The sequence below is a fragment of the Oryza glaberrima genome, chromosome 2, assembly GCF_000147395.1.
Source record: "Oryza glaberrima chromosome 2, OglaRS2, whole genome shotgun sequence".
In the NCBI taxonomy this organism is placed as follows: Eukaryota; Viridiplantae; Streptophyta; class Magnoliopsida; order Poales; family Poaceae; genus Oryza; species Oryza glaberrima.
Window position 1 is genome coordinate 24,207,492 of NC_068327.1, and position 23,534 is coordinate 24,231,025.

The following is a 23,534-nucleotide window of genomic DNA, read 5'->3' on the forward strand; positions in this document are numbered from 1 at the left end:
GAGGCGTGTAGGCCCCACATAAATTAAAGCCGTCTGCTTCGGGGAGTGTGGGGGGGTGATGGCTGCTCCGCGCCTCGCACTTTGCACACCTAACGTGCAGCGCAGCAGATGAACAACTTGCGATTAAACAAGGCTGCTGGTGTTAGCGGAAAACAATGTGTTTAGGCTACCTAATCAGATTCCGAGAGCTCACATTCTAAAACCCCAAAGAATATACTGTAATGATTTTTATCATTGACATTACGTAGAAGACAAAGCTTCGATGTCCCGTGAATGAATTTCCACCGGGCGGTTGAGTTGAGGTAGCGTACGATTTTCCTCGGCGAAATCATGTTCATTTTGAGCCTGGCGGAATCACGTTTTTCTTTCTTTCTTTCTTTTTTTAAAAACGTCAATTGCTTCCATTATCTGAACTTATGGGTATGCATTATTGGTACGAGTGGGCAGTGGCCACTTAGAATACACTTTCCGATCAAAAAAGGCATGTTGTCGAAGCATAAGCGGTTTCGCACTCGCTAGCCTCTCCATTAATTAGGAGCTGCCATCAATCAACTTATCAACCGCTGTGACAGCAGAATGAAATTTGGTGATTGACTACGATCGTTGCAACCAATTTAATCGATAATTGGGTAATTTTGCATCGTAAAAAAGAAAAAGAAAAGAAATGCAAATCCAGAGCAAGGAATCCGAATTGAAACACAAACAACACCTCGGTGCAACCAAAGTTTATCATCACCCCCGGTGCACGCACTACAAGGAAAGGCGTTGTTCTGAAATTCCAACTCTACCCACTTTCAATTTTTTTAAGCATCTTTCAGTTGTAATATGTTGTCTATTCACTTAAAGGCACATGATGCGCAACCGAAGAGAGATCAGAAAGAAAACAAAATTATGGTACGTGGAGGCATCTCCACTTGCTTTCAAGTTAAGGAATGATATTAAACTTATCAACTCAAAGATTTACTGTATTACATTTTAGGTGTTTATATGTTTGTTTTTAAAGCAACAAGTGGATAGGCCTGTTTAGTTAAGCATTGTGATGACTTTTTTTATGGTTAATACAATACCAGTACATAAACAACAACAACAACAACAATATACCTTAAAGTCATTCCTTCTTTAATCAAAGATATTGTAGAAATATGCTATGCCCATTTAACTTCACAACACATCTCATTGTTTGTTACCAAATCCGGTTTACACCATTTTACTCGTGTCCTATTTTTACCGTTTATACAACTATTAACTTAATTAATGTTTACCATATTATAGTTGGAAATAATTTATTTGGTAGTTTTTCTTCCCATAAAAATGTAATTTTATGGGCTCCTTTGGAACGCATGATCTTTAAACACACAAAAACAGGAAAATACAGGATTTAAATGCCTTGACACCCCAAATTCTATGGATTAAAAAATACAGTGAAACTGCAGGAATAACCACTTCGATATAGCACATGAAAAACATGGGAACCAGGAGAGAGATAGGCAAAAATGATTTTCTTTTCAAGAGGTTGAAGCTCATGTTAGAATTGTATTAAAATTCTTATGTCTTGAGCTAATCCAAAGGATTTTAATTTGATTTTTAAGCTATTTCATATGATCCAAGCGATGACATAGGAATTTTTATTTGTAGAATTGAATTCCTCTAAAATTCCTTCAAAAATCCTTTGTCCAAAGGAGCCCTATATTTATTTTTTTTAAAATAAGTAATCATAGTAGTCATATGTCTCATTAGATTAAGCTAAGGACAATTGTGACTAGTACTAAATGAAACTAAAAGGGATCAAAGGGCAAAATGGGAAAGACATAAAGTGCTGGAGGTTCAGCCAGGCAGGATCCGAATATTCCGCTGGAGCGTCGTTAAATAGACCACCAATCGGTGGGATGGAGTTTACCCCCAAAATCACAGGAAAAACTACTAGCATGAGTGGAGAGCTGAAGAGAGACTACGAGATTGGCGAGGAGATCGGGCGCGGCCGCTTCGGCGTGGTCCACCGCTGCACGTCGCGCGCCACCGGCGAGGCCTTCGCCGTCAAGTCCGTCGACCGCTCGCAGCTGGCCGACGACCTCGACCGGGAGCTCGCGGAGCTCGAGCCCAAGCTGGCCCAGCTGGCCGCCGCGGGCAACCCGGGCGTCGTCCAGGTGCATGCCGTGTACGAGGACGACGCGTGGACGCACATGGTCATGGACCTCTGCTCCGGCCCCGACCTGCTCGACTGGATCCGCCTCCGCCGCGGCGCGCCCGTCCCGGAGCCCGTCGCCGCCGCCGTCGTCGCGCAGCTCGCGGAGGCGCTCGCGCACTGCCACCGCCGCGGGGTCGCCCACCGCGACGTCAAGCCCGACAACATCCTCCTCGACGTCGTCGACGACGGGATCGACGGCGGCGGCACGCCGCGCGCGCGGCTCGCGGACTTCGGGTCGGCCGCGTGGGTCGGGGAGAGCGGCGGCAGCGCCGAGGGCCTCGTGGGGACGCCCCACTACGTGGCGCCCGAGGTCGTCGCCGGCGGGGAGTACGGCGAGAAGGCCGACGTGTGGAGCGCCGGGGTGGTCCTCTACGTGCTCCTCTCCGGCGGCGCCCTCCCCTTCGGCGGCGAGACCGCCGCCGAGGTGCTCGCCTCCGTCCTCCGTGGCAGCGTCAGGTTCCCGCCTAGGCTGTTCGCCGGCGTGTCCCCGGCGGCCAAGGACCTCATGAGGCGCATGATGTGCCGCGACACCTGGAGGCGCTTCTCCGCCGAGCAAGTCCTCGGTAAGAACAACCCAACCAAATCCTCGAAATCTTCATGGATTTCACCTCATTTTCCGCCCAGTTTCCGATCCAAGAGAACAAACCATCTTATCGCTTGCCGCGCTGTTCGTAATGCAGGTCACCCGTGGATCGTGAGCGGCGGAGGAGCCCGAGCGATGGAGCAGCCAACCTGAACGGCGGCCGCGTCCACGTCAAGAGGGGGCAGACAGAGGCAGCGAATCAGTCGGTGCCACGTGTCGCCGTAGTCCTAGGGAGATACGGCGATATTTTACAGCCGTAGTCTATACGGTTTTGTATATACGACGAGACGGTAGAGTGAGATCCCTGCAGCGGATCCGCTGTAGGGTGTCGCGGTATTGCAGATCTGCAGTAGAGAGAATAATCAGAGTATTGATCGAAGAAGAAGCTCGTGCAGTCATGCTAGGCTTCTTTTTTCTTTCACGGTTCCAGGTTTGCTCTGTCTCTAGAGAGATCAGAGAGCCTTAATTTTCGCTTTGTTTTTTTTGTATGATGATGAGTCAGGTTGTATATACGCTAACGTAAGTACTAAGCTTTTGTACAAATCGATCGGAGTTGAATAAAAATCGGGCTTGTGCTCTGCTTCGGCTTCCGTTTTTTTCTTCTCAATCATTTTCGTCCGGTTGGCCTTTCGGCCGGTCCATGCCTGGACGTGGAAAAAAAATGGAGATGAACAAAAACAATTCTACTCGCATCAGCGTTCCATTCAGAGCATAGAAATAAGGAGGGAGAGACCGAGATTCTGAGTCACTTGACACAGCAGTCTGCCTTTACGCTGAGCATGACTGTTTTTTTCACCATTTTTATGTGAAGGAGACTCTAATTCATGTCTCCTGATCAGCCTCACAAAAGTGTTCCACTGATCGCCGCACGCTAATCTCCAACGAACGTTCAAAGGATTGAGGTGAAACACGCAGAGTACTGGATTTTTTTCCTTCACCGTACAAGACGAGGTGAAGATGACCCGGGCCGGTGACTGACTGACAAGGATCCCACCACCACCACCGGCGATTTCCTCGCCTTTCACCTGTCCCCTCCTCTCCCAATCTGCTCCACACTTTCCACTAACACTTCTTCCCCACCACTCATCCAACTCCCCCAACTCGTTTTTCCCCTTTGCCCCTTTTCTTCGCTTGCAAGAAGAGATACAGTAGCAGAGTACTGTACGGTTGGTACTGTGCATCTCGCCCCGCGGCAGCGACGTCACGTGTGTCCCGTCCCACTTGGCGTCCTCGCGAAGGTGGGGTTATGTGCGCGCGCGCGCGGCATATTCCGCGGTTTATCCCGCCCCGTCCTCGTCTCGCACCAAGCGCGCAGCTGTCGCCGCCCGCGTTTTTTTTTTTTTTCTCTCGTTGCCTGCTTGGTTTGCAATGGCAAGCAAAAAACCTGTGGGATTCGGAGGAATCCCTGAGGCGGCACGCGGGGCGGCGCGGCCGGAACGGCTGGTCGTACGGCCTCGCACGCGGCCGCAGCATAGGTTCGCACGCTTTTTGACCGAGCCGTGTGGCTGGAGTATAAGCAGTTGGGGGCGAGATGATAGGGTGGTGCCCTTATTCTAGTGGACGTCTCTCTCCGAATCTCCGGTGGGCGGTGGCCCTCCGGCCAGGTGTAACCGTGGAATCCGACGCCGCCACCGCCAATAATGGAGGAGCTGAAGCCGCAGCTAGCCTGCCTGCCTGCTGGCAGTTTCTCCAGGTGTGCCAGCGGCTAGCGGCAGACCAAATCTCCCATATCTTTGCGATCAAACCTAACTTTGGGAGTGGAGTAGATAATTTAGGTGCCTTTTTTTTAATAGATTTAGATTATGATTGTTGAAATAACCCGGAGAATGGTGGCATCAGTGCATCACCACAGTGTGTTACTGCTGCTGGTCCCGGTCAGTTGGGACTTGGGAGAGTATAAAATTTGTGATCGCTTTCGTCGTTCAGTGTCATAGTGGGATCAATCATCTATGCGCTTATCTCACGTTACCGCGGTCTCCTTCCTATTAAATTCATCGATCTAAAGCAGCGCCAGTTCAATCGGCTCGAGTTTAGTTCCAAACTTTTTCTTCAAGCTTTCAACTTTTTCATCACATCAAATTTTTTTTACACACACAAATTTCTAATTTTTCTATCACATCGTTTCAATTTCAACTAAACTTCCAATTTTAGCATGAACGAAACACACCCTCAGTTTTCCTTCTTGATTTCCTAAATTTTTTTAATTTGCAGGCAGTAAAATGTTGAGTTTATTCGCGCGGTCGGTGCTGAGTCCTGGCCATGTACTGGAGTAGTACTACTTCCCAAGGACGAGCTATCGGTTCACCATGACACACATGACAAAATGTACTTTTGCTCTATTTCGTGGTGTTCCTCGATGGTGGCGGACGAGAAAAAAAATGGTAATCCCTCCGTCCTATAATATAAGGGGTTTTAAGTTTTTATTGTAAAATTTGACCACTCATCTTATTTAATTTTTTTTTGCAAATATAAAAAACGAAAAGTTATAATTAAAGTATTGTAGATAATAAAGTAATTCACAAATAAAATAAATAATAATTTTAAAAAAGTTTAAATAAGACGAGTAGTCAAACGTTATAAATAAAAACTCAAAATCCCTTATGTTATGGGACAAAGGGAGTACATCCTTGGGGATGCCGAGTTGCTGACTGATTCACGACGAGTTTAGTATTGCCACGCCAAAAGCCAGCTGATAATTAATCACCTTTTTTTTAAAAAAAAAACCCTACTAATCACCTTCAATTCGGAGAAAAAACGAGTAACCCAGAAAGTTTGATTCCAATTCGTCGCTGCTAATTGAGACGCGAGATGCCCACGGAAAGCCGTTACACCTATCGATTCCGTTCGTGTATAATCGCTTGGGAAATTGAATGGGATCGTCGCAGCATCAGCTGCAGCTTAGCATATGCGGTGAGCCGGCCGGGTGACACACATGGCCTAGTTAGCTAAACCAAACGTGTCATCATCATGAAGAATCGAACTGAAGCGCTTAGTGTGATCGATACGATTAGCTACTATGGCTTCCTTGCCCTTATCCGTTTATCACCTCGATCGATCAGTGGAGTTGCGGGCCACGAACTTATCAACATATCGAATGCGACACGACACGATATGATAGCCGAGGTACTACTAGTGTAGTACTGTATGATTGATTAAATTAATTATGCGATGAATCAGAGCGGATCGGAAAGCGCCAACAGCTTCCACTACCCATCAATTGCCATGTGGGGGGTGAAGGACGGAGAGGGGGACATGTCACGTTGCGTTGGGTGCCAGCGGCCGGTCACCTCGGCGTTCGGGCCCCGGCACGTGGGCGCTGTCGCTGCCAGCGCAGCTAGCGGGACACCAATCAGCGATCACCCGGGTGTGCAACAAAAGCGAGCGAGCGAGCCAGCAAAACCAACAAATAGCACGTACTCCGCGGGGTACGGCGACATCTCGTGCGCTCGTCTCGGCCGCGGCTCTCGTTTTCCGGCGGGTACAGCGACAAAGGCCGAAGTCGAGCGCCTTCTTCTCTCGCTTATCCTTAAACACCATCGTTGGAGAAAGCCCGAGGTCGATGGAGACCGGACGACGCTTGGTCTGAACGTCTCGTTCCGTTTGCAGCAGTGCCCGTGGCCTAACCCGACGACACGCATGTATACTCCGTACTACTGCTAGAACTAGGTACTGGAATTAGTACTCCTCCGATGCATCGCAATCAGCGTGTCGACGACGATGAGCACCAGATCAACTAGCCTCTACTAGCTCGATGGGGTACTCGCATGAACGATTTTCGTGTGCTTTACGTCTTTTCGGAAATTGGGTGACACGCGAACTTCACCAATGGAGACAGGATTAGGAGGATACCACACTGAGAGCCTTTGAGGTTCGGAGCTCTGAACTTTCTGAAGGACAGCTGCTTTCGACGAATAGCTGGGCATGAGGACATCAGGGGACTCCTTTTCTGTTACGGACGAACAGAAAAAAAGGGCGGGAGTTTAGTACTTTGGTATACGTGCACTCCAGCTAGCTACTTGCGATTTGTTTGCTCTTTTGCTCGGTCGATCCACCACGCACGCTCAGGTTAGGTTCGGTTCGGTGCATTTCCTTCTCAGTACTGACGCGTTTTCTGGTTGTCTCTTTGCTCCTTTTTCTTTTCTCAGGTAACTTATCGCAATATCGCATACCTTTCTGGGTGTAAGTGTTGTGACTGTTTCATGATCAAAGCTGGTATCGATGGCCATTGTGGCATTGTAGCATAAGAAAATGGTCGGGTAACATGTCAATTTTACGCGGTGAAGATAAAGGCTGGTCTGAAGTTGCGTGCCACAGATTGTCAGTCGAGCACTTCTTGTTCCAAATCGTTATGACTCACATCGAAGAACCCAAGTGGATAAAGTGGTGTTTCTTTGGCTTCATGATGCGACAAGTATTGTTTTGGCCTATTGAGAAAAGAGCACTTCTTGTTCCAAATCGTTATTATGACTCACATCGAAGAACCCAAGTGGATAAAGTGGTGTTTCTTGGGCTTCATGATGCGACAAGTATTGTATTGGCCTATTGAGAAAACGGGGCAAAATGTTGGGAATGGATAAGATTGTGTGTTTCTTTTTTTGAGGTTTGTGTTTCTGTTTCGGACAATAAAAAAAGTTGTTGTGATTGTATATTTGCAATTTTCCTAGATTACAGAAAACACACCCATTGGATTAGTTGGGGGTCACCATGTAGAGCACGCTTCTATCTGCATTGGGCTAAATTTTGTGGAATCTGGGCTCTCCCACCTGAAAATGCTTAAATACATCGTCAAAGCATAAGGCTTTCTTCAGTCTGCATTTTCTTCGGCCGAGCAGATCCTCTGCAGACAAACGCACACCCCCTGAGGAATCATCAAGTCGCTAGACGAATGGGTAGCTTTCTGTTCGGCATTCATCTTATATCTAGTTGGGCTGAAAATTGGCGCAACAACCAGCTCGCTCACCAATTATAAACATATACGTCATTAAATACGATAAGAGCAAAAGAGAAATTGCAGAACAGTAAATATGACCAAAACAACACACCGATTGGCAATTGTGCCTTATACCGAGAATAAAGTAAGGTTTGCAGCAGTGAAACAAATATCACGGCAAAAAAATATTGGCCGGATCATATGGAAAGCCTCGAGATGGTACAGGTAGAACACACCAAACCACTAGTAGGTTGGATGTGCGAATAATTGTTCCTCAATATGTGGCTGGGTTGGCCCTAGTTGAAATCAGGCTTCTCAGGGTAAGTGCAGCCAGAACGCTGGATGATAACATTTGCGGCATAGCAACCAGCCTTCACAGAGTCCTCAATGCTCTTTTGTTGAACCAATTGTGAGAGGAAGCCTCCAACAAAGGCATCACCTAAGAATAAAGGGAGGGTAGCTTATCAGGAACAGTAGACAAAATGAATAGGAACTTATCAGACAGCCTCCAGAGTTTATTAACTTGTTTCTTAAACATCAGAGCTTTTTAACAGTGTTTGCGTGTTACCAAAGACAGAAGCTCAATGTGTATACTATGCAGTTGGCATTATCCAAACTTCAAGATGTATACTATGCAGTTGGCATCATGGCGAATATTCCTTAAAACATCTTTGTGCCAAACTGTCTTAAATATGGGAGTCCTCACTCAGAATTAGTTCAGGTGGCTTTGCTGTTAGAGTTAAGGTAGACGAGAGCATAGTTATCCTAGGACTAGTAGTATGTTAATAATACTGACTGGCTGAGTAAGATTCTTGTAAAATATTGAGTTTTTTAAGGAAATGCCAGAAATAAATATCAATTCAATGCTATAAAAGAAATATTACCAGCGCCATTGGTGTCAACAAGCTTCTCCTTTGGCAGTAGGATCACAGGGAATGTTTTCACCTATCAGCAACATAATAGGCTCAGCATAAATCATATCATACTTACACTATATCCCAGAATGTTTTTGAATGCTCAAAATGATAGATGTTTGATTCTTTATTTGAAGAAAACGGCACAAGACAAAAGGGAACATATCCTATGCACACAAGCTTCCCGTACACACTCCGTGCACACCAATTACCAAATGTCGTGAAAAGTTCTATAAAAAATTGAACATTTACTCCTAATAGTATTACACATATCTACAAAGCCTCATTCAAATTCATTATATTTTAGCCGTAACAAAAAAGTGAAAAATCTGACAGTTTTAAGAGTAAAAATCTGTCATAATTGTCTTTTTTGCTACGGCTAAAATATAATGAATTTTAAGATAAGATTTCACATGTAGGTGTAATACTATTGGAAGTATGTGTCGAATTTTTACTAGAATTTTCTGTAATACACGGAGTGTGCACGGGAAGCTTGTGTGCACAGGATTATGTTCCCTAAGATAAATGGACATATTTGACCAAGAAATAACTGTTAAAGAGACAATTTGTTTTCCCAATGTGCATACAAGGTTTTAGCATAGAACCATAAGCTCAAAGCCAAACTTGTTGCAAAACGTAAGCATGAATTGCATTCACCCCAAAAAAAAAAACGAAAAGAAGAATAATTTTTCCATTGGAGAGTGAAACAAAAAAAAATCATATATTTTTACTATGAAACTAGCAGTTCAATTCAAAGATCAGTTTGCTTCTGTGGATAAACTGTATGATGAAAATGCAATTTGAAAGCTAATATCAGAGATGCATACCTGTCCATCCTCAGCGACAACTACTGGATCAGCACCTTGAGTAATCACGGCAATCCTCTTTTGTTTTCCAGAGGCCAATGGAAGCTGGGAAATCTTCAACGCGATCTCCTCAACATTCTCAGTCTACAAATTTATACAGGTAATTTGTCAGCTGCGCAATCACCAGAAAAGAATGTCTAAAGAAGAGAGATGAATAGTTACCTCCCATCCACGGACTTTAGCAAAGATTCTTGCTTCTGTTTCGTTACCAAAGATGTAGTCCACAAACCTACATTAGTAGCAAGTGAGCTTACCTTCAACATGACCATAAATCAATATAATGAATGAACAGAGATAACAGAAAGCCCTCAATGACATGACAGAACTATAACTGGCTAAAAGATTGGCACATGCCAAGCACAGGGAAGTGTCTTCACAAAACATGAATGGACGTTGCTTTATGTATTGTGGGTAAAGCATGTGGTTCCACATAATAAAGTTAAAAATATGAGCATTGCAGCAGAGAAGATATCACTTACGGAAGAACCTTCTCCTGGGCATCACGGAAAAACTCACAGATAAAGGGTGCAGAGAGGTTCATCAGGAACACCTAAAAACAACACGGTTAGTCAAACTCTAAAAACCACTTCAAAGGGAACTCTTTAGTGATAGAATTTACCTTGTTGTTAGCTGCAGCATGCTCAGCAACAAGCTGAATAGAATCTGGGGAGACCGTAAGGAAAAAGCCAGCAATGTAGATGTATTTTGCTTTCTCCACTGTCGACAACAACGCCATATTCATCAGGACAATAACCATTTCCCCATTTAAAATGAATGAAGTTTGATGAACTCGATGAAAAAGTCTAACAGTGCCGCACAAGGTAAGGTTGTGGCAACAGTACTTCTCAGAAAAATGTGGATTCTGAGTTTCTGACACACCCAAATGGTTATACTAAAATTCATGACAACAGTCAACTGACAAGCGTATGCATGTTTCAAAATATAGGAACATTATTACTTCTTTTGTCAAGTCCACAAAAAATCTAACAGATTACCAAAATATGCAGAAAACAAAGTTAACATGAGCTGGTAATTAGGCCGCATTGTTCTTCAAAGTCAGTAAAGCATGTTCAGGTCTCAGAGGCTACAAATTAACAGAAAATTATGTACAGTTTGCATACATAGTGAGCAACTCACAAGTCTCAAACTCAAGAGTTTGCACAATTAATGCAGCTGATATGCACAGAAATCCCCCAAATTAAGTGATGAAATATGTGGTGGCAAAAAGCTCAGAATATCTCAATAAATTACCTAGTGCCCAGTTCTCCGGTTTCTTCAGATGCTCAGATTTGTAGCAGTTTGCTGCTGATAAGTTTGCAACCAGTGATCTGGTACAGACAGATAAATAGCTAAACATCAGATATTGTTAAAGAAAAAGGTGCTGACGAAATATTGAGAACGGACATAGTACGAAATCAGCTTGAAATCAAGATGTATGAAGATAACAACACTTATGACAGGCATAAACTATAACAAATTACTCCCTTCATCTACTTTTGATAGTCATATTTCATAACGATAAGTAATTCTACTTATCATTCATTTAAACATGCTACTAGTTATTCCTCGTAAACAAGCGATTCATTAATATTTACATTTCTCGATGCCAAAGTAGCTAATCTTGTGTGGTAGAATGAAGAGTCACGCATTAAATCCAAGAAAGCCATTAAGAGGATAGGTGGTTGGATTGAAATATGCCTATCAAAAGTATTTTTTTTTCAGATTTGGAAATATGCCTATCAAAAGTAGATGGAGGGAGTACTATGATAACACTTATAAACGAACATAGTATGTCTCATAATTAGTTCCATTATAGACCATACAGGCAAACACTGTGTGGCAGATTGATATTCCCTCCATTCCAAAATATAAGCATCTCTTGTGGATTCAAACTTTGTACCCCCAATATAAGCATTTCGGAGGCATTGATTCCAATGCACAGAAATCTATACATTTTCAGCCACTGAGATACTTGGGAAGGGAGTCTAAGCAATTCAAAATTTGATCACTAAAGTGAGTAAAGGAGAATCATTTCTCTCTACCTTAGATTTTGCTAAAGAACATAGAAATGCTTATATTTTGGAATGGAGGGAGTTATGTCTAGTTTAAATCAAATTAAGTATTACATGCACAAATTTGGTAAAGCATGACTCCCTAGTGCCTAATGCAACCTACGTAGGAGTAGCATGCAACTGTGGAATATGACCAAAATATCCATGAGCTATACATAGCCAACAGAAGAAATAAGACACAGAGAAGAATGCAGTCAGATCTACTTTATTTATGGAAATATTAGCACTGTTGCAAGTGCTGTTCCAACATTCATTTGCTACAAAAATAATATACAAATTATGGACAATGGTAGTGCTGCAACATAAAAAAGATTTTGGCAAAAGAGGAAGTGAAAAATTAAAAATAAGCACAAATGATCGAAATTGTGGCATAATCTTCCTTATGAGTAAGGATAATGTAAATCGTAAGTTTATAAGTGGCAGATACAAATAACCAGTAAGGCCGGGAGGGGTAATAGAGATGACGGACCTTTCACCACCAACAACACAGACAGCACATGTGCCCGTGGGAGCAGCCTCATCCTCGTAGTAATGAGCCTAACCGAGCGTGTGTCAAGAGCAAGACCACCTTAGTTAGTTGACAAGCCACTGTAGGATATTATTGCATCAGATGCCATGAAAAAGAGAGAGAGAGAGAGAGAGAGATTTAGAACTAACAGTAACACCAGCAGCTTGGGCATTCTTCTTCATCTCCTCACCAAACTTATCCTTTCCAATGCAACCCATGTAACTTGTTGCACCAGGAGTTTGAAGCATCCACTGCAAAGCAATGGCATACAGTAAGCAAACAAGTATATATACAGGTTTTTGTTGCTCTTGCTCATGGTTTTAGTGGATTCAGAGCTTACTTGAGCAACCCTGATAGAGTTCTGGGTGGCTCCTGGAAGAAGAGAACAATGAAGATTAGACAATCAAAAGATTCACCAATATGAACCATATTGTAAGCTCAGGTTCAAGACAAAGCGTTACCTCCGGCAATATATTCAACATTGCCCTTGCTGGCCAACTCATCATACCTGCAAAGTAAAAAGAGTGGATTATTAAGTAGCAGTTTAAAGAAGAGGAAACTACAACTCTACCAGTATAATTAAAAATGGAAGCGGCTCAAACACATGCATAATAATGACAATAGAATATTTAAGGGTGATACTAATATAAATACTTACATAGGCAAGTGCTTTTCCTCAGCGAGAATTGCATTGTTCAGCTTGACGTCATACCTAAAACATTGGAGAAGCACGTCAGATTGCCAACCGTGATGACACCATAATAAGCAACATAAATAATCATGTACTCCAGCATATCATTAAAGCAGTAAACAAGTCAAGCGCTAACTTGAGCGTACACACTACTTGTCAGACTCCAAATTTGGAGATCTATGCCAAAAAACACAAGCGGAGTATATTAAACAAGCGCTAACTTCAGCGTACACACTACTTGTCAGACTCCAAATTTGAAGATCTATGCCAAAAAAACAAGAGTATATTAGACAAGCGCTAACTTCAGCGTACACACTCGAAAACAAGCGGAGTACATCTATGCCACGTGAAATTGGAGTTCTACTGATCAGTATATTATGTAAAATTTCTCATATATCACGTCGATCCGCTGGTGCTGGCACTTCTCTCCTGATCAGTTTTTTTTTTTTACTTTTGGTCCCGTGCTGCTTGCATCTGGTATTAACTTACTAGACCACAAAGCATTTTTGTCGCCTCGGATCTGACGAGCCGACGCGACAAAAGACCACCAAACCATTCGGATCCAAACGAACGCAAAACGAAAAGGCAAAAAAAAAAGGGATCAGCGGTAGATCAGGACTAAGGAGCAGGAGGAGACGAGCGCGCGCGTACTTGGTGAGGAAGGCGTCGTCGACGACGGCGGAGATGTCGAGGAGGGGGTTGCCCATCCCCAGGAGCACGCCCTCGGACGCCATTCCCTCTACTCTCCGCTCGGTGGAACGCGGCGGCGGCGGCGAGCGGCGAGCGAGCGAGATCTGGCTAGAGCTTAGCGCACGATGGGTGGAGGTGAGGAGGAGGGAGAAGTGGCGAGGGGTGCGGCGGGGGGTTTTAGTTGGGCTCGCCCAAACCTCGCGGGGCCCACTCGCCAGCCTCCGGGGCCACCCCCGCGGTTGGTGGGCGCTGCAGTCCTCCTACCCACTCCGAGTTAAGGTACCCCTGCACCCGCCCCGACTGTACCTACGCCCATTGACGTGCGGGCCCGGGTAGGCGATGGTGCGCGCGTTCAGTGCGGGGATTCGGTGCACGCGCATGCGACGCTCAGCTCGCTTTGATGCGATGCGATGCACGGGTCGTTTTCGCCCACCAACCAACCATGTTGAGGGAGGCGGGACCGGTTGGTGCTCGGATGTGGCGTCGTGCCTAAACTGAACCGCACCGAGGCCGCGTGGGACGTTAGGTGGGCCGCGGGGACTCATAAGATTGGGCCTTGGAATATGTCGGCCCAAACGGCCCGTATAAAGGGCCTAGGAATATCGCAGCTAGAAGCATTCTGGCCCAGACTGATTGATGAATGTCAGGGATGTGTGTGTGCAGGCGTGAAGGCCTGCTCTGTTCAGATTTCAGCGATTTTGCTAGATATTTGTCATCAAATTTCTCTCCTAATATTTGTCGTTTTTCTGACCGTAGGATTTGCGCTACGATTCGTGCGCATGCGGGGGTGGGGATGCAGCTGCGTCACGTGTAATCAGACCGCGCCTGTAGTCAAATATGGGCCATCCCTCTCAAATTTCGGGCTCCGCGCTTTTCTGTCTGTACTCTGTAGCCGTTGTTTTTTCTCAGCTCTCTTCTCGCTCTCTTTCCTTCTCTCTTTTTTTCTTTTCTCTTCATTGTTTTCTCCGGAGAGAGAGAGAGAGAGAGAGAGAGAGAGAGAGAGTCATCTCGCCGGTGAGTGAGAGCTGGCTTGCCGGCGCATGCGAGAGAGAGGGCTTGCCAGCGCGCGAGAGAGAGGTAGGTCGCCGTGGTGATTTAGCTCGCCGGAGAGTTCTCTGCTGATTTTTCTCTCCTTGTCTCCTATTTGTTTGCATCATTAGTTGATTTTTTTTCAATCTTATTCCGGCTAGGTTTTGATGCTTCAGGTAGCTCTTAATATTTGGATCTGATGCTTGTTTAACTGTTTTAGATTTTGGAATCGGTAGTTTTAGTTTAGTCCCCTGATCTGTTGATTTCTATGTCATGGAACCTGAACACGCGGAGCACTTCCGTCCTGCCCTTGTTTTGATTAGTCCCTTGATCTGTTGATTTCTATGTCATGCCGATGAGATTGCCTAGCTGTTGATTTTTTATTTTGTTAAGTTCCAGGTGAGTAGTGCTCTGATCTGTTTATTTATAGGTAAAGCTACACACTATTTGAAATTTTCTAGGTCTGATCTGTTTTTTTAAGTACATCTGCTTTGTATGATTTGGGAATAGAATAAATTGTAACCACCGAACTAGCCATCGGTGGAAACGATGGCTGGATTTTTTTTTTTGGTCTTGTCACTGAGCTCGATTTTGTGTCTGGTAGATGGGGATTTTTTTTGTGTGATTTGCATTTTTCGGAGTAAATTGGACATGCTTTTGGCAGATTTACAGGTTTGCTAGCATCTTTTTCCCCCTCTGTTTTGTTCTGTCCTGTACAGGGGATTTTGTTTTTTCCCTCTGTTCTTAACATGCACGTCTCCTTCTGTGTTTGTTAACAATAAATTGTAAATGTGTCCACCTTAGAATAACAAAAGCTTTTATCATGTTCTTTGTTTTATGAAACAAAGCAGTGTCAATTATACACCTAAATCTTGTTTGAATGGATCACCTGGTTAAGTTGCAAGCACCTTTAGAGCTCCATTCATTGTGTCCTATACGATAGAACTAATGAAGATCCCTTCTACAATACAATCTTGATTGAGCAACCCTGTGCAGGCTGCAGCAAGCTTACATCTAAACTGTGCGTTGATTAAAGATATATGTTGTGTTCAATTTGCAAAACAAGGTGATGTATGATTTCCATGTGCTTCTGTTACAATTCCCTTCTGTTATTGTTCTATATAAAATTCAGATGTACTTTCCTTCATCATTCAGAACATCAGCAGCATGCATGCTTGCATATTTTTTATTCTTTATTATGAATGAACCATTGCAATATTGTACTTACTTGGTAAAGATTGATAGTTGTATACACTAGTTACGTGAAGCTTGCCATTTTGCTAGCCCCACACCCATATACTTTCTCCTGGAAAATTAATACAGCAAAAGTGATTTAAGTTTTTTCAGCAATTAGAAGTTATTTTTGTCCTTTTTCAGTATTTTTTATTCTTTATACTTGATTTTTTGCTGATGTTGTTGCATGAGTAATGAATTTTTGGAGAAAGTTAAGCATGATTCCAGTTATAGTCCAGTTACAGTCCATATGCACTATAGTTACAATTGTAACTTTTGTAGTTTCTCACTGTAACTGAATGTAGGTAGTTAGTTTATTTTTATTTACTACATGTGTCATGACTAATTTTTTATATATAAATTTGTGCTAGATGAAATTTTCTACGAAGATCAGATATGATGCATAATAATAGGTAAGCATGATATTCTAACCTTCAACTGTCCTTGTTACTTGAGCCTTTGTTCTATCAACCCCTACATGTAATTTAACACAAGTATAGTTGGTGTATGTAATTGAAAGCATTAGAATCATGTTGTAGACTACCTAACTTAAATATTTTGTGTTTTATGCAGTATGAAATTATAGTAATTCTAACTTAAAACATACTTACAGTACAACTCATCACCATTTACAGTGCAGTTACAGTCGAAATATACCTCACTTACAGTTGTAATTTCTGTTATACCTCACTGTAACTGACTGTTGGTAGTTAGATTTTGTAATTGATTGACATTGTTTTATTACTGATTTGTGTGAAAACTAGGACACTTGTTGTTTGGGAACCCTAGGGACTCCTTTTGTCAGTTGTTCATGCAAAAGTTAGAATATGTGTGAGTTTGCGCTGCTTCCCCTTGTGTTGTAGGTTTTTTTCCAATCAATGCTGTGTAGGGTCATCATCCATTTTTGAATTAGTTATATGTTTTTACTGAAATTAGCTAGGCTTCTTGCGTCATTGCAAGTGTGAGGCCACTTCATTTATGTTGCCTGTTAGTGTATGCAACCAACATTAACTTTCTTTTCTTTGTCTTTGCGTAGATTCTGCTTGATTTTTGCATAACAAGTGTTGCCTGGACATAACTCTTATGTGTCTATTAATTCCTTTCATTCAAACAGAAAAGGAGAACTTGTGCCTTTTATGGTTTATTAGTGGTTTTTTATTTCTTTTGCAACATTTAGATATTTTCTCTTAGGAAAATACCCCAGAAAAAAATATCTCTTGAGGCATTTGAATGGCTGATCTAAATCTGTATTTAATGCCCTCTTCTTACATCTGGTGATTTAGTTAAGTTTTCAAATGGTATTTTTAGTTATGAATTTTGTTTATCAGATGAAGTCAATACTTTAGGTTTTATGTAGTCTTAAAACACACTTACAATACAACTCATCATCACTTATAGTGCAGTTACAGTGGAAATATACCTCACTTACAGTTGTAATTTATGTTATCTCTCACTTGTAACTAACTGTTGGTAATTAGATTGTAACTTTTTTGATATTGGTTTTATCAATGAATTGTGTGAAAACTGAGGGACTTGTAGTTTGAGGAACCCTAGGCATCTTCATTTTCTTAGGCACAAACTTGTAGTTTGAGGAACCCTAGGCACAAACTTGTTTTTGCTAGTTAGTAATGTAGGCCAAGTTTTGTACCGTTATTTTCTATTATCTGTGTTGCCTTGTGTTTCATGCAGCACCATTCATCACTAGTATAACTTAGATCATACTTACAGTTCAACTCATCACCACTTACAGTCTAGTTACAGTGGAAATATACCTTAGTTACATATGTAATTCTTATTATTTTTTCTTGTAACTAACTTAGCTATTGGTAGCTAGATATTCATTTTTTCTTGTAATTGAACTTGTCACGGTGGAATGTCTATGTTGAATCTGGGGAGGCTGATGCCCTGCTAGATGGGCATTTTTATAGTTATTATGAATTTTTAGTTCAGAGTTAATTTTGGCATAAAGGATTATATGATTTCAGTTCTTTGGTTCACAAAGAAAATTTCGTGCACAAAGAAAATCCCCATTTTTGCAGATATCTTGTTGTATATCCTAGCAGTTTACTGATGCACTGTTTTCTGCAATCGTGACATGTGCTGTTGAGGCAGAAGCTGAGTTTCATGGTGGCATTTCAAACTCAACATATGAGATGTGCTCATTTGATCAAATCGGTTGTTAAAGGTATTAGAGAAAATATCACTGATTGATACATGTTTTCTCTGCAGTGATTTCTGCAGTGAAAATATTACTGTTGAATCTGTTTTCTACACTAGTATAGAGTTTTTTTTTTGGTTTGTTTTTGTATGGTTCCGACCATTTGTATTGTGTCAAAGTTTTGAATGATAATTTCGTGTCTAATTTCTATTGCGCTCTGTGTTTTGGGCTTGTTTTTCAGCCTAATTGTTGTTTATTTTTGTTTCCTAAGGCCCAGACGGTAAAAAGTTTGTTTGTAGTCATTTTTTTCTATGCATTGGATCTAGATCTAAAGGCTGGAAAAATGTGGGTGATTTTGCCCCAAAAATCTGTCGACAAACAGATATGCAGTTCCGATTTCAGAAGAACTCGGCTAACAAAAGGGCCGTAGTGTAGTATAGGAGTGTAATACTACCCCCTCTTATTCCAAAATACTGTAAGTTAACTGTCCGTTCCAATGGCAGAGCCAGCCAGCAGCCATACCTAGGGGCTCATTTGCATTACCTTGTTCTGATGTTCGACACTCATTCATATAAATTTTAGAAATTCAAATGAAATTTGCATGGAGTTAAGAACCCAGGCCTAGGCCTTGAGCCCTAGCTGCCCTAGGTCTGGAATTCTGGATCCATCCTTGGTCCGTTCTACAGGGCTTCAACTCTTAACTCAAGAACTAGGTCTGAAGTTTAGTTGTGAAGCTATCTAAACACATCTTCATCTCTCTAGTTTATTCCGAAGAAAATTCCCTACATATCTTTGAAAAGTTTCACAATCTCTTCTATATCCCTAAATTTTGCCTTATTCCTTACTTGCCCTTAAGTTTTCATTTTGATCTCCTCTATTCCTATCTATCTATCTATACTCTATAGTTCAACAAATAGTTTCACTCATTCTTTCATTACTCACTCAACGGTCCAGATCATCTCGGTGAAATCCCAACGGTCCAGATCGCTTCCACCTCCCACCTCCCACCTCCCTCGATTGCGCACTCCTCTCCGCCCCCTTTCTCTCGCTCACGCGCCGCCGCCCCTCCCCAACTGCGCCCCCCTCTCCAACCCTAATCTCTCCCTCTCACGCGGCACCACCGCCGTCTCCGCCACCCTCGAGTGCCGCCGCTCCGCCGTCGTTGCATCCGTCGTCTCGCCGCCACCGATCTCAATCGCGTGATTTCCCTTTCTTATCCCGAAATCGTGCAACCCTCTCACCCTAACCCTAATCTTGTCCCCGCCGACCGACGTGCCGTGCCGCCCCGCCTTGCCCACTTCCACCATCAACCGTCGCGCCGCCCCTCCCTCTCTCCACGCCGCCCCTCCCCGCTCGAGTCCATGCCGCCACAAGTTTGCCGTCACACGCCGCGTCACCCGGATCAGCGTTGACGTCGCACCTCTTCCTCCTCACATCGCCCAGATCGGCACTCGCCCTCACTGCATACGCTCGTCCTCGGTCATATCGGCGCCACCGCCGTCGCCGTCACACGCAGTCCTCCCCGTCCACCTCGCCGGCCTCGCGCCCTCGCCGCTCCCAACCTCGCCCACGAGGTAACTATAGTTTTTGTTGCTCTGGATCGATTGATTTACGGTTGGGCGTGAGGGGATTGCAACAAGCCAGTGAGGTCACTGTTTTGGTTCATATCTTCATGTAAATCTTGATGTTGTAGTTCAGGCTGTCAGGAATTATGTTAGCTCGTTTTCGTCCATGCTGTTATTACTGATGTAAAATGATTGCTGGGTTGAACCAACTTGTCAGCCTTAACGATTGTTATATTTCTTAAGCTTGCAGAACCAATTTATATCATAGGCCAGTTGATTTAAAATGCTGAAACAATGCGCTGAGATTAAATATTTTGGTTGAAATAGAATCCTGAGGGCCTGCTCTTCCTTTGCTAGCTATAAGAATAAAGCTAAAAGAACTGAAACAAAACTCAGGTAAAAAGTGAGCCAAATAAATAACTTGGAGCCTTGAAATAACTTGGAGTTCTCGTAATGCAGCCTTGGAAATGAGTAATGTGATCTGGTTTTTCTTTCTAATGCAGATCCTACTTTGATATGGTTGAGACTTCATAAATTAGTACACTTCCTCGATGACCCTTCAATGAATGCCTAAATACTAGAGGTACATATTTCTTAACTGAATTATGATCTTAGATGTCAATTTGGACATGCATATACAATATTAATGGTGAAAATGCTATCCAATATCCATAAAACTCTAGCTTAATTTTCTCGGGGGTAGAGACCAGTCAATTTGGAACTTTTAGCAGGCTTTCTACTTGGTACAAAGAAGATTATTTATGGAAGTTCATGCTTTTTATATTGAATATTCAGTTTAATCATATCAGATTTTCAACAGAGAATGTTTGCTATGTGTCACTAATGACTCCATTTCAACAAGGTTCTGCACAAATCTGAAGATAGAATTATGATTTTCTCAAAATTAACCATGATGTTATCCTTCCTTGAACTATTCATGTAACTAATCGGATAGAATATATAGCTTCTATGCACATATTTATGCTTTTAAATCAACTGTAAGTTTCTTCCTTGAACAGCTGCATTCTATCCTTCAATGTCTTCACAAAATACTTTTTTTTTCATCCTATCCATTTTTTTACCGTCTATTTAATCAAATGGCACGGTTTTTTTCGAAAGGGTTTCACCAATCCATATTATTATCCATTTACTGTCCTTACCACTAATCATGGCTGCTGCATGGAAACAAAAATGGTTTCTCTTTCATGTTAACAGAAGCTATGAACCATCAGTGATATAAGTGAAATCAGTGATATTATGTGTATGTATGACAAAAAAAAGTTATTATCTGCATGTGTTTCTCAAATTTAGATAGCAGGCCTAATCTTTTGTCGAGCTAGGAGAAGCCCTGAGTGCCCTGGTTAGGGATAACCTGGAGCTTTTTTATTATTAAATGAACCTGGAGCTAAAGAGTTTTTTAGGTTCTGTTGTAGCTGCCAGAATGGAAAATGCCTGAACATTGCTCTGAAGATGAGTACATCTTTTGCAAGTCTTGATCTGTGCACCTCTTCAGCTGGTTGCCAGCATGAAAAATTTATGATTCTGACATATGTCTGTGAATACGTTTGTAACAATGAATTCTAAAAACATATATCTCTGAATACGTTTGTAAATTTAGTTGGATTTTGTGAAGTTTTCAGTGAGCTTTGGAATGATTATGAGATAGCTCCATTTCTGAACTTGTCTAAACTTTGGCTGTGACCTCATATTTCTTCTTTTTGCAGTCGCAACAAATTAAAGGAATAAATATATACTTTTTGAACATATTCATTTAAAACATATATTTTCCTTGTATATTGTTATCGGAGCCTGAAATTGAAAACTTGGACCTGACTAGAATTAATGTATCAATCCCTGGATCAGTAAATATTGATACATACAATATAACTGGTTCTTCATTGCATATGTTAAAGTTTTACAATACTAAGGGTGTTAAGGGTGTGTTTGAGGAGGAGGGGATTGAGGAGATTGGGAAGATACGCCAAATGAGGTGAGCCATTAGCTCATGATTAATTGATTATTAACTATCTTAAATTTCAAAAATGGATTAATGTGATTTTTTAAAAGAACTTTCCTATAGAAAATTTTTGCAAAAAACACACCGTTTAGTAGTTTGGGAAGCGTGCACGCGGAAAACGATGTGCTTTCTTCCTCAAACTCACTGGAACGAACGCTGCCTAAGGGTTTTACAATAATAAGTACTCACCTAACTAATTAATACACAGCGGAAGTTTCTATACATTCTGACTAGGGAGGTATAACTTTTAGGGATTCTCTAAGTTATCGGGGTCATCGTATTAATAGTCATAGGGGTCCTCCTCTTGACCCAAATCTGAAAAAGGGGTTATAAGAGCAAGGATGAGTATTCGCAATAGTCAGCAAGTTATCATGGAAATATGTTATGCATTAATATATAGTAGGGTTCTTTGCAAAAAGCAGTAATAAACAATCTGGAAGAGTTATAGCAAGAATTTATAAAACGTATAGACTTTAGATTTCTAACCAGGGTACCATATGAGTCTCGGTACTCAATTCTATGAGTACGGCTATTCGAATAGTTTCAAAGATATTCTACTGCAGCAGATGTACGCTTTACCCGCAGTCCACGATTTGCTGATAATCATCGGCTTTAGTCATGGCCCAGTATTAAGTCACTAACAATTGTGGCACCTGTTCCATGAACTTATATCCTTATATGCTCTGAATGTATTGTTAACAGCAGCAAGAGGAGTTCTAGCGTTCTCGAGGTATTTAAGGGAGAACTGATCGTATGACACCACGTCATCTTAATCAGGGTTTAGAAATATACCATATAGTTTATACTCGAGTATCATAAACCATTTACCTGTACATGGTAATGGTTAAAGTTGCCGTTCACGGCTATAGTTGCCTCCTGCGTGAGGACTTAAAAATAAGAACCACTATACAGAGGTGCCATATTGCTAATTAACATAATAACTAGGTTTGTCCCCATTCTAGAAACTGCGGTTGTACTCGTTCGTTCGACATAAGTACCTGGTCAAACCTATATCGATTGAGACAGTACTAGCCACCCGGGAATCAACCAAATCTTACGTACTGTCACAATCTAAGTATGAGGTACTTTAACCAGATTGTAAGCAAAATAAGCAACACTAAATTGTCTGGGTTTCTATAATTGATTTATGCATAGAAAATAGAATATTGAATAGAAGGCTATAAATAAATAATTTATAAAATATAGGCTGAAATGATCAAAAGGTATATGATAACTTGCCTTGCTCGATGTCCTGAGATTGATGGATATTATCTATTGAGTTAGAAGAATCCTCAAGACCTAGGGTTAGACATATAAAATTCAAATTCAAAAGGAGTTCAAGTAAAATCCAAAAATAAGAAAAATGGAGAAAATAAAATAAAATGCAAAAATAGCAAAAAGGGGCTCAAAAGATAGAGAATGATTTTAGAAGAATATTGGTCCAAGTTTCATTGGAATTGGATCTATATTTTAAAAGATATGGGCTTCTAAAGTTTGAAAATCAAATAAAAGTGAAATGCTACTGTGCGCGGGTCCCACCTGTCAGTCTCTCTCTCTTCTCTTCTTCTACCTCCGGCCGTTCCCCAAATAGGGCCGGCGGTGCTAGGGTTGGCGATTGCGGCAGCGATGGAGGGGGAAAGTGGTTGCAGCCGAAGAGGGGAGGGAGCTAGGGTTCTCCGGCGACGGCGACGGCGAGCGGCGGCGGAGGGGTTAATTTGATGTGTGGATGGGTTGGCGGCTAGGGCGGCGGCGACACGGTTAGGCCGTAATGGTGATCAAGGTGATATGAGTTAGACATGGCTAGGGGAGGGGTTCTAGAGCATCTACGAGGTATCTAGATGGATTCCGACAGCTTGCCGTCCTTTGGCAAGACGCGGAGAATAGTTGCCGACGAGCGCCTCCATTGGCGACGGTGCTAGTGATTGCCAAAATGGAATCTAGGGAGTATGTAGATGGTTAAAACGGAAGAACTCACTGAGATATGCCGAGATGAAGGATTGCGGCCGGAAAAAACTCCTCGGCGACGAAGAACAGAGCAGTGCGGGGGCGGCAGTGCTCGGCTTGGTGCGGCGAGGTAAAACTTGATGCAGGGC

The 23,534-nt window shown here is 42.4% G+C and overlaps 2 protein-coding genes and 1 long non-coding RNA gene across 3 annotated transcripts; 2 read left to right on the plus strand and 1 right to left on the minus strand.

The window, feature by feature from the left end:
* Positions 1-1,874: 1,874 nt before the first annotated feature.
* On the plus strand, positions 1,875-3,358 carry LOC127761109 (phosphoenolpyruvate carboxylase kinase 2-like). Its single transcript, XM_052285334.1, has 2 exons — positions 1,875-2,748; positions 2,866-3,358. Exons 1-2 carry the CDS (start codon positions 1,887-1,889, stop codon positions 2,919-2,921), a joined length of 918 nt encoding a protein of 305 aa, XP_052141294.1. The 5' UTR covers positions 1,875-1,886; the 3' UTR covers positions 2,922-3,358.
* A 4,435-nt stretch (positions 3,359-7,793) lies between these two features.
* LOC127763045 (adenosine kinase 2) lies at positions 7,794-13,600 on the minus strand. Its single transcript, XM_052287621.1, has 13 exons — positions 13,401-13,600; positions 12,717-12,770; positions 12,520-12,566; positions 12,399-12,430; positions 12,208-12,309; positions 12,020-12,087; positions 10,730-10,806; positions 10,098-10,195; positions 9,958-10,028; positions 9,641-9,707; positions 9,440-9,562; positions 8,583-8,643; positions 7,794-8,137 (listed from the first exon to the last, which is right to left on the minus strand). The coding sequence occupies exons 1-13, from the start codon at positions 13,481-13,483 to the stop codon at positions 7,995-7,997; spliced, it is 1,026 nt and encodes a 341-aa protein (XP_052143581.1). The 5' UTR covers positions 13,484-13,600; the 3' UTR covers positions 7,794-7,994.
* A 5,727-nt stretch (positions 13,601-19,327) lies between these two features.
* On the plus strand, positions 19,328-20,963 carry LOC127764611 (uncharacterized). Its single transcript, XR_008015925.1, has 3 exons — positions 19,328-19,433; positions 19,928-20,007; positions 20,858-20,963. It is a non-coding gene; the product is annotated as an uncharacterized LOC127764611 (long non-coding RNA).
* Positions 20,964-23,534: the final 2,571 nt, after the last annotated feature.

Bases quoted from the DNA above. Each gene is read 5' to 3' on its own strand.
- LOC127761109 (XM_052285334.1), top strand. From the start codon at position 1,887: ATGGAGTTTACCCCCAAAATCACAGGAAAAACTACTAGCATGAGTGGA. The intron at 2,749-2,865 runs GTAAGAACAACC...TTCGTAATGCAG, and splicing joins CTCCGCCGAGCAAGTCCTCG to GTCACCCGTGGATCGTGAGC.
- LOC127763045 (XM_052287621.1), bottom strand. From the start codon at position 13,483: ATGGCGTCCGAGGGCGTGCTCCTGGGGATGGGCAACCCCCTCCTCGAC. The intron at 12,088-12,207 runs GTTAGTTCTAAA...ACGCTCGGTTAG, and splicing joins CCCAAGCTGCTGGTGTTACT to GCTCATTACTACGAGGATGA. The intron at 8,138-8,582 runs GTAATATTTCTT...CTTTATTCTTAG, and splicing joins TGTTGACACCAATGGCGCTG to GTGATGCCTTTGTTGGAGGC.